Source organism: Camelus dromedarius, chromosome 35 (genome assembly GCF_036321535.1).
Source record: "Camelus dromedarius isolate mCamDro1 chromosome 35, mCamDro1.pat, whole genome shotgun sequence".
Lineage (NCBI taxonomy): Eukaryota > Metazoa > Chordata > Mammalia > Artiodactyla > Camelidae > Camelus > Camelus dromedarius.
Window position 1 is genome coordinate 9005506 of NC_087470.1, and position 11573 is coordinate 9017078.

Genomic DNA, 11573 nt, shown 5'->3' on the forward strand with positions numbered 1-11573 from the left:
AAAAAGATAAATAGACAAAGAGAAATAACAGAAAAATTAACAAAGAAAAACAATTGAAGTAGTTGAATGACAGACACCCAGCATCAGTTTGAGCTTATTTGCTAGTGTTTAATTAGATCTAGTTTTAATCAAACCACTATGTCTGGGGTCTCTTAGGACAAAGACAAGTCATAGAAAATGAAAGCAAAAAATTCAGAGAAAAAAAATAATGTTCTAAGATTCTGTGATATTTTTTGCCACTTAAAAAAATCCTGTGTTGATCCAAAGTTCTCATTTTCCATTGAAAAAAATTATGAGAAGAAACTTCACTTCAATGACTGAGTTCATTCTTTTGGGACTGACCAGTCACCTCGAATTGCAGATTCTCTTCTTTGTGCTGTTTCTGGCCATTTACATGACCACGGTGGCAGGAAATCTTGGCATGATCGTCCTCATCCGGGTCCACGTGCGGCTCCACACGCCCATGTACTTTTTCCTGAGCCACTTGTCCTTCGTGGATCTGTGCTTCTCTTCCAATGTGACTCCAAAGATGCTGGAGATCTTCTTATCAGAGAGGAAAACCATATCCTATTCTGCTTGTCTGGTGCAGTGTTACTTCTTTATTGCCCTGGTCCACGTGGAGATCTACATCCTGGCTGTGATGGCCTTGGATCGGTACATGGCCATCTGCAACCCTCTGCTTTATGGCAGCAAAATGTCCAGGAGCATGTGTGCTTCCCTCATCACAGTGCCTTATGTGTATGGGGCACTCACTGATCTGATGGAGACCATGTGGACCTACAGCCTCGTCTTCTGTGGCCCCAATGAAATTAATCACTTCTACTGTGCTGACCCTCCACTGATTAAGCTGGCTTGTTCTGACACCTACAACAAAGAAACATCAATGTTTGCTGTGGCTGGATGTAACCTTTCCTTTTCTCTCCTCATCATCCTGGTTTCCTACCTTTATATTTTCCCTGCTATCCTGAGGATTCGTTCCTCAGAAGGAAGGTGCAAAGCTTTCTCTACCTGTGGCTTTCACCTGACAGCTGTCACCATATTCTATGCAGCTCTTTTCTTCATGTACCTCAGACCACCCTCGAAGGAATCCGTGGCACAGGGGAAAATGGTGGCCGTGTTTTATACCACTGTGATCCCCATGTTGAATCCCGTGATCTACAGTCTGAGAAACAAGGATGTGAAAGAGGCTCTGATCAGAGAACTGTTCAGCAGGAAACTGCTTTCTAAATAAATTTGGGCGCTAATTTTAGTTAAACACTTTTATTTTATATGTCTTATGACCTTCTCTTAGATCTTAATACAAAAATAATTTGTCCAAATCCATATCCTTTTCTTGAAAGGCTGGGGGAAATTTCCATAGAGAAAATTTAACTAAAAGGAATCTGAGTATTAATGTCAACTGTTAAGAATTTTGAATTCTCCAGGAAAACTTTTCTTGTTGAGACCCAAAAGTAAAGACCTGTACATTGATGGATCATTGCCAGTAAGAAATTCAATTTACCCTCTGGGAAAAAAAATATTAAAGCTAGAATTGTATTTTATCTTTGGAAGGTTTAATCATACAGTTTTAGCTGTCTCTTAATGGGGATTATTCACTTTAACATGTAGCCAATAACTTAAAAAAAAAAAACACTTTTGTACAACTTTACTAAATAAACGTGCCTTCCTTACAGCTGAAAACCAGCATTGCACTTGAAATTTCAGGGTGGGGAAAATTTCCCCCCTACCTCATTTGAGTTCTTTTGACTAGTCTAATAATTAAATGGACACAAGAAAGATAAATATAATGAAACAATTTAATTCATATGCAAAGTGTTGTCATAAAAAAAGAGACACTCAAAGTGACCAAAGCAAGCTGTTTACATACCATTTTTAGACAAGACACCATTATTTGTGAAGATATAACAAGACCAAGGCGCTTGTGCTGGGGTACTGAAGTAATGAAGAAGTCACGAGGTTTGTTAGACAGCTTTCTGAGGCCTGGATTCCCTTACTGTGCTGACAAAGATGCTCTCTATCCTCCTGCTATGGAAGATACCTTTATGTGGGAGATTTATTTCCCACATTTGAGGAAAAGAGGAGGGTCAGAATTTTTTTAAATAAATTTTTTTCACTACCTGTTTCTCAAGTAACTTTATTTCAAAGTAACCAGTATGCAACTGTGGTTCATCTTGGGGTGCCCTTCTCTGAGCCCCAGCAAACTCATCCAGTCTACAACACAAGTCTCATCTCATTTAACTCATCTGCAGCTTAATTCTTGGCCCTCCTTCCATTAAACTCAACTCTGGCCTGAAATACACCATAGCCTTTTTCCCCTGGGAAGCATGCTTATCTTGCCATGATATATTCCTGCCTATTCTCTTTGAACTCATGAAGAAAAACAAAGAAAAAATATTAATTGGTCAAATCGTATTTCTTATAAGTCTGAATGAAGAGATATACAGTTACTTGATAATGCATTGAACATGTGTCTAATACTAGTATATCAACCCATGATGTGTGCAACATAGTTATAATAAAATGTCACCTCACATTTGCAGAGCACTTTGTAAATTCCCTGGTCCTTTTCCTTACCCCCACTCGATTGCACAGAATATGAAGAGTAGATGATATTTATTTTCAATGGGAACCATGTGAACAGAAATTATTTTTCCTATAAAGACAAAAACCTTGCAGCTCAAATGTTAGACTGACCACAGAGAGTCAAATCCAGTACCAGCTCTTCCAGTCTTGTAGGTGTGGGTTTTCTGGGTACTGATGCAAACAGATCCCTTGAAGGTGATTGGAGCTTTAAGGATAATCAGCTGCAGGGAAGATGAGAAGCCAGCGATGAGGTGCACACAAGGTGAGTGGTGAGAACAGAGACCCCTCATGGTGCTGGGGCTGTTGAAGGGCTCCCATCTCTGCACCAGCAGAGTCCACGAGAACAACAACAAAACCAAAGTAGTCTGTTTAGGCTTTGACTGATGGAGACGTTAAAAATAATCCCATCTGAAAATTTAAAACAATAATTGAATTATTTTGTCAATTTGAGGTTTAGATTTACACTGCTTTCATGATCTGTCAGATCCTAAGCTCGAAAAAAAAAAAATTGAAGGGCTCCTTGTTTAGGAAACACTGCATGGGACTGGCACAGACATACACAAACACATGTCAAAGGAGTGAACTCTCAGCCACTCAGACCTCCAAGAATTTCCATAGAGAAAGCTCCTGTTCCTGCAAAGTTTCAGAAAAATAAGGAAAAACATAGGTGGATACTCTCAACTTCAGATATTTGCATTACTTGATGCAAATTATGGCAAAAATACACTTACTAGTTGAAAGCAATAAAGGTTAAATTTAAAACTATGAGACTATAGATTGCAATGTACAACCAGAACTTCAAAGGAAACTGACAATTTAGAATTGAGGAAAAACTGGGTTTGTCAGGAAAACCAGCTTCCAAGAAGGAGAAAAAATAGGTGACTATACACACACACATGCACACACACACACATATAAATACAGATGACATAGAGCAATAATACCATATAATTTGTGGGTTCAAAAAGATATAACTGACTTCCTGGAAAACAGTAGATTATCAAGAAGGAGGAAGTGATGGTAGCTAAGTTTTTTTTCTTTAATCTTTGTATTTTTAGGATAGTAAAAACATTGGGTATCTTTAGATTTATTAAGGTTAGTGTGGGTGTTAATCTACCAAATAGTATTAATGAAAGATTAAACATGGAATCTATCTAGCCAAAATTTGGGAGAAAGATGGTCAGTAGATAACACATTTATAGTGTTGACTATGTGCAGAATGATATTCAAAGCTCTTTACAGACTTTTTCCCAGATATTTACAGATGTTTTGTCAATAGTCATCAGAACAACTGAGACATGTGATGTTACTGTCTCAATATTAAACTCAGAAAACCTGAAACAGAGTCATTAAATGACTTGCCACAGGTTATACAGGAAGTAACAGGTGGAGCAGGAAATTATGATGTGTTCGAACTCTAATTTATGGTAGTATGTTTTAATACTACTGAATCAGCCCATAAGAGTGCAGGACAAAAAGTACAGCAAATTATGAACAGTTCTCAACAAAACACATTTAAAGAACCAAGTCACATGTCACGATGTGCTCAACTTCACTCGTGATCAGGAAAATGCAAATTATAACTACAAGCTATCTGTACCTACACATACCACCCAGCATAGGGAAAAAAAAAAGATTAAAAAAAACCCTCCAATATTAAGAATTGGAGAGACTGTGTAGCAACAGGACTACTTACATAGTGCTGGTCAGAAAGTAATTGATAGAACCAGTTTGTAAAACTTTTCTCAGTTTGTAAAACTCAATATCAGTTTGAGCACAATATATGCATATCCTGCAAACCAGCAACTCTACCCAGAGTTCTACCAGGCAGAAATGCATGAATGTGGACATACAGAGATATTTGCAAAAATATATTTTGTAATAGCTGCACCTGGGTGCATTCTAAATAGTTCTCAAAAATAAGAAGAATATATAAATTAAGTACAGTCATACAATGGATACTATGCAGCAGTGGTAATAAAAGAGCTACTGCTGTGCTCACTACCTTCAGCAGCTTGAGTGGAAATCATGCTGTAGACTGAATATTTGTGTCCCGCCAACATTCACATGCTACAACCTAACCTCCAGTGTGGCGGTGCTAGATGCTGGGGACTTGGCTGGTGATTACATCAAAGGCATAGCCCTCAGGAATGGGATTAGTTATTTAGTTATTAGAGTATGCTAGCTAGTCATTCATGTATTTACGTGTACTTGTTGATTATTTTCTATCAGGTGCTGTTATTGTCATGGGGAGTTATCAATCTCTCCTACCTGTCACATTCCATGTGTTTTTCTTCTGGAAATTAATCATCTACAGCTATTACTATTTATTTACATATCATAGGCATCCTTTCAAAGTGCAAACTCCTCTACAGGGAGGATGTTATTTTCATATTTGTATTCTAAAGATTAAAAAGCATTGAACTTTGTGTTAAGTATATTTTTGCTGACAACTTTTAATTCTCAGATGACTCATTTCTCTGACCTTAGAGCAACACTTTCAGTGTGTTCCCACTTTTAATATGTTCATTATTCTTGTATTAATAGTTGGTTATCTGGGGGAAGGTAATAGCTCAGTGGTAGAGGAGGTGCTTAGCATGCACGGGGTCCTGGGTTCAGTTCCCAGTACTTCCATTAAAACAAACAAACAAACAAAATTACCTCCCCATCCCCAAAATATATATAAACAAATAAAAATTTTTAAAAACAAAAAACAAACAAAAAATAGTTGGTTATCCAATATATACATAGATACCTCTGTCCTCTCTCAGTTTTGAACTCTTCTTCACCATGACCACCAACACATTGCCACCACCACTGTCATCACCGTCAACCACAATAACAAATACAATCTCTTGTTGGGTTCCAGAAAATGAGCTGGACTTGGTGGAAGACATAATGCATCAGTAGATGACTGAACTGGGAAATATGAAATGAAGGTTTGATGAAAAACTCACTTTGTCTTCATGGGATTCCGTTCGTCAGTGTTCAGAATGAACTTTACCTGTGTTATCATCAATGTCTTTTCTAACCTATGTATCTATATGTATATATGAAAGCATGTAGACAGAATTCCAAGCATTTCCAAATTTAGATTATGATATTTCTTTGACATATAACTTATCTAGATTTTTTTTTTAAATTTCCCTAAGTAATGAGATACTTAAATTTTTAATTTTGTCCTCAGTCCCCAGCTTACTGGCATAGTGTGATTGCAAACACAACCTGAATGCAGATCATTTGTTGAAAAGCTTTTAGACTTGCTGTATGGCATATGTATTGATGTCTAATTATGGAAACACTACTGAGATACCATAACTAAAATCTTTTGCTTATTTTTACAATATTTATCCTGGTACAGTTTTTTTCCCCTTTAAAGGAGGTACTGGGGTTTGAACCCAGGATAAGGTCTACCACTGAACTATACCCCTCACTTCCAGCATGGCACAATTTTTAACCACAGTTTCAGTGATTTAAAAATATTTTATATCTCTCCTTAGATAATCAACCAATGCCTCACATATGACAAAGACATGTTCAGAAGAAACCAAACTGAAGTGACAGAATTTATTCTCTTGGGTCTGGCAAGCTGTTGCAGGTTGCTTTCTTTGTATTGTTCCTTGCAGTTTACATAGTCATTGTGATAGGAAACCTGGGCATGATTGTCTTAATCAGAACTGATGCTCGACTTCACATGCCCATGTTCTTTTTCCTCTCAAGTTTGTCTGTTCTAGATCTGTGTTTCTCCACAAATGTCACTCCCAAAATGTCAGAGAATTTCTTATCAGAGAGGTAGACTATCTCATATGCAGGCTGTCTGGTGCAGTGCTGTATCGTCATGGCTGTGGTCCTTACAGAGCACTACATGCTGGCCGTCATGGTGTACAACTGCTATGTGGCCCTCTGCAATCCTCTGCCCTACAGAAACCCAATAAACAAGAAAGAGTTAGAATCAGGTTACTTGGCTGGTCTGAAAAACCTCAAATATTAGATCCAGAAACATACGTTTTTGGGGTCACAGGCTGAATTACTATGGGGTGAGAGAAGGAGTGCCCAGTGGAGGAATGTGTCCAGTAGTCCAAGTACTGGGCAACCCTGTGGTGTTTCCCTTCAAATCTCGACCTGTTTCATAAAAGATGTAAGAACACACTAAGCAGCAGTTCATGTATAATGATTATCACTGTCTTCTTAAGTTAATGTTAGTAAAATCTAAGCATTAGTTCAACAAGTGAGTCTTTTGCTTAAAAACAATTTTGCCAATAGAAACTCAATTTATCAATACTGTGATTGTTATGATCATGAGGAAATAGAATGTGGTCATCAGGGTTTGTGAGCATTTATTAAAAATGTGTTGACTGACAGGTGGTCCAAATGGTCTTGCTTCTCAATTATTATTGTTAAAAAGCTTATTCAGTTAATATTAGCTAATATTATGTAATTATATATTATATACATAAGAGGCAGGGAAAGGGGGACTCAGAAATAAATAATAAATGTGAAAGCTGAGTTTTTAACATCTATAATAGTAACTTATCTTTGGAGAAAGGGGAGAGACAAAAAGTAAGCTTGAAGTTTTCAGGCTATGTTTGCCTGAGAAACAGAGACATCTATGACCTTAATCCAATTTCTTTGTGTTAGATTTGGGAATAGAGGGGAGACATCACACTTATTCCATTAGATTTTTAGAATTCAAGTACAAGGGTGGCCTGTGTTCTTTTTTCTCATTGAACCACAAGCAACAAATCCCCCAAACAGTGATTGTCGCATGTGTCTGGCTGGAGAGGGAGGGTCTCAGTCTCCCAAGGGCTTCTGTGCTCCAGCAGAGTGTGGTAGCTCCAAAGTGTTTCCTGTTTCTCAAAGGAACAAAAAGCACATAAAATTAAAAAATTAAGAGTTTGCAGAGTTCCTAATATGGAGAAAGCATCCAGTAAGAATGGCAGTATAAAAATAGAATATGAGGTCCATGAGAGCAGGTACTATTATTATTTTTTTCCCTGGATTTCAGGCACATAGTAAATAGATAAATAAATAAATAAACAAATAAATGCATGTCACTGTCTAAAGACAATGACACCAAGGTTAAGAATGCTGTGTTTTCCAATGCTTTGGGGGTAGACTGTCTTCCACTTTGGAAAATGGAGCCTTAAAATATGAATTAAGCTCAATTAGAGGAATAAAGCTGCACAGCTTACAATATAGAGACTGTGGGCTAAAAATTATACCCATGGCATTTGCAATTATAAGTCAGTAAAAATTAAAATTATATTCCTCAAGTACATTAATTTATTTTCTCTTCAAAATGGGTAGAAACTATAGACATGAGAAGGATAGCTATTGTAGATCATCTTCTATCAATTAAAATAATTTATTAAGACAAGATTGGACACATTCAGGGTGGTATGGGGAATTTTTTTACAGTGTTAAGAAATAGAACAAAATATAAACAACAGCAATAAAAACTGGTCACCCCTAATGCAAGAATTAAGTTGGGTTTTAGAGAAGTTCATTAATTCTTTCAGACAAGGAGAAGCTCATCTGAGGCTCATTACATGTGTATATGACATCCTTTTTTATTCTCTCATTGCTTACAATTCTTTCTTACTGAAAAATGGGAGGAATGTTCTTCATTAATACAAAGAATTGTGCTAAGTACAGATTATTTGAAATATATGTTGTGGCTGATGCAATATCAACATGTTTATTATCACATGGGAAACTAAGAACCACTCCCACCAACAAATGCAGCACAGTCATCAGGATACAGAGAAAACACTGTAATAAAAAGAGGACAAAAAGCAAAACCTCAAGTCCTTTTAGCCTTTTAATTAATTAACTAATTTAAAAAACTCTAATTCTGCTGAGAGTTATTTTGCTCTTGAGTTTCATTTTCCATTACAGGTGATGCCATCTGTAGCATTTTAATTATCTCTGCAGCTTTCTGTCCATATTCTCCAGTGAGAAAGCCCCACAGTGGGAAATCCAGCTCTTACAAAGCCTTCTGAATCATGCAGTGGTGACACCAGATGAGATGTTCCCAAGAACATTTTTTCTTCATGTACAGGTAGGTTCATGCACAGGTAGAGTCTGTGTATTTTCATAAAGTCAGTCCGGAGTGTGAGCCCTCTAGGTTGCCCTTGTAATTCTCCATAGGAAGAGCATGTTCTGGAAGGGTTGTTAGGAGGTGTAATTAGAAAGGCCCCACTGTGGCAGTGGTGGTCAGCTGTGGTTGGGGGCTCTGGTTCGATGCTCTTGTCCAAGAAATGCAGTCATTCAGTGGCAAAAGTGTACACCATACTACATAACAATGAGAGTTCCCCCCATAAATGGTCACTACTTGGCAATCAAACCTTTGCGTTTCTGTTTTCTCTGCTAAAGACATTTTCTCTTTAGTGCAAGTGCTGGTCTCAGTCTCTCCCTCTCTGTCTTTCTGTCTCTGCTTCTCTCTCTTCCCCATATACAAACATAAAGTCATGAAATTAAACTTTTATATATACTAATACATATAAGATACCAGTAACATGTGTTCAAACACAGTTCTTGATAAAGAAGCACACTGGACCTCAAAACATTCATAAATGATCCTGTGCTCCTTAGAATCCAGACCATCTTTTCCTCTTTCTACCTTCTACAGACTAGTGGTTGGGGTTTCACATGGGGGTAACCTGAGGAAACATCTTCTCCTTGCATGTGATATTCTAGCATTCTCTGCCCTGTTACAACTAGCTCCCTGAGGAAGCCTGTAAGACTCGGGCAGTTGTAAATCACGGGCCCAGCATTTCTTAGGGTGGCCAATTATCTTGGTTTGCCCAGGACTGAGATGTTTCCCTCAGTCAAAACTTAACATTCCTAGACCGGGAAATTTCTGGCTAAATTGGGTGGCAGCTGCTTATGTCACATTTCTCCCACCACAGACTGAACTGGTAGCAGACATAGATGGATTTCATTACAGGGCCAACTGTTTGAATCTCATTCTGCTCCCCTGTGCAGATTTGTCATTCAGTGGCTACTAAAATTGAAGGCCTCCTTGGAGCTGAAGACTCGGCTCATGTAGCTTGACTTACACACTGATACACTTCTCACTAAGTGCTTAAAGCCTGATACCATTTTCCTTTTGCTTATGTTTCTTGATGACATTTGCTATAAAAGTGAAAAAACAGTTTAAAAAATTCTCATTACATATATAAGGTTTATTAATCATCAAATAAATCAATAACGTTGTAGAAAATGTTTCTTTATAATGCCTGTATAGAGCGTATAGAGGAGGCTGGGAGTATAAACAGATTTCTTACCTAAATATGTGGGAAATGGCTAATTATTTGGAAGAAGAGGCAAAAAGAATCATGCAGATCTCCCTGCAGCACAAAGGATATTTGAATAGATTTGACAGCATTCTCTATTTCCCTCCTTTACCAGTTCATGGTTAGATGAGGTAACACCTCTTTGTATTTGGCATTTTGGCAGAGGCAACCTAGAGTATAGGTCTTTTTACTTTACTTTAGTCACTACCAACATTCCAGGGGAGGATGAAAATCATCTCATTTTTCCAATCGGCATCTGATATCTATCATGTAAATTTCAACCAAGAGATAAGTAGTGGGAGGGACAGATATAACAAGGAAGCTAAGATAGAGACAAATTCTAGGGGATGAAAAAGGAAAGACAGATCTCAACTAACAATGGGTAGGAAAAGAAATAGGCAAGAAACAGGTTGGTCATAACAGCTTATTATAGATAAGAGAAGAACCAGTGATTTTTCTGGAAGTTGTTTACTACATGAATGAATGGATGAATAAATAAATATAAAAGTGATGATGATGTTTTTCTAACTTGTACTTTGATGGCAAATACAGGATATTTTCATGAAGAACCATCAGCTGTGCACTCCCATGGCTCATAAATAAATGGACCATAAGTAAAATCTTACTGCTGGTAAATGAGCTCAAAATATTTAAACTAGCATATCAGAATGTGCTAGAAGGATACAGAATCCAGACAGATCGGCCATCTTAATCTGATACAGTCAAAAGTAAAAAAAAGAAACTTCCTCTCTAAACCCTCAAAAAATTTCCTTCACTTTCTGGTACATTTAAAAAATTTCATTAAATTGTAAATAATTATTGAATAATAATACAGTCCTTCATTTAGTATTCTGTTGTTCCTAATTTATTCAAAGTTCTAAGAAAAAAGGAAGAGACTGCTATAGAATGTGTTAATGCTTCAAGACTCAAGGGAGGAGAAGAGTTTTAAAAAATGGAGGTGATGCTTCAATTTATTTCTTTTAGGCTTATTTGCAACATGGACAATGGCTGGCAAGGATTCATTTTCTTATGTTGATTTTCCAAATTAAAAAAAAAAATCACCAAATCAATGTAATTCTTTAAGAGGTTTTTTTCTTTTCTTTTTTTCCAATAAAGATAGTTGTTTTATTTTAAACCATTTTATACAGTGTTATTAAGTCATTTTTTAAAATAAAAAACTTCTCAAGCTTTCAAGGTTAAGAAATGGAGGTATCACTTAACTTTCTGATTATGGATCAGCATTTCTTTGCCTATGACTTTGAATAAATTTCTTACATATTTTATAGACCTTCTAACTCTATAAATCTAGTGAATAAAAAAATGTATGCACTTCCTAAAAATTGGGGCCATTAATAAAAATTCTTTCCCTTTCCAAGAGAGAGCAAGAACAAAAATTCTTCCTCTAAACTTTTTCTATATAAACAAGTAAAACTAGATGCAATAAGTTATGTCATTATATTCTATAATTTTATATTATTCTGCCAGTTGCTCTGTAAAAGAAAACTTATGTATATATATGTGCATAAGGGAAAGAAATACTGCTAAGTAAAGACATGGGGACAGGAGAGGAGAGATAAAAAGAAAACTTGCAGAGGAATTGAAAGAGAATGGATCAGAAAGATAAAATACAAATGAAGAATGACTATATTTGAGATGTGTATTTTTTATTTCTGTTTATTTTATTAGACAAAG

General features: G+C 36.6%; 1 protein-coding gene across 1 annotated transcript; it reads left to right on the top strand.

The window, feature by feature from the left end:
• Positions 1-292: 292 nt before the first annotated feature.
• Positions 293-1331, top strand: LOC116155485 (olfactory receptor 5M8-like). Its single transcript, XM_064482313.1, has one exon. The coding sequence runs from the start codon at positions 293-295 to the stop codon at positions 1229-1231; it is 939 nt and encodes a 312-aa protein (XP_064338383.1). The 3' UTR covers positions 1232-1331.
• Positions 1332-11573: the final 10242 nt, after the last annotated feature.

What these genes read in the sequence shown, in the direction of transcription:
- LOC116155485 (XM_064482313.1), top strand. Translation starts at nt 293, where the DNA reads ATGAGAAGAAACTTCACTTCAATGACTGAGTTCATTCTTTTGGGACTG.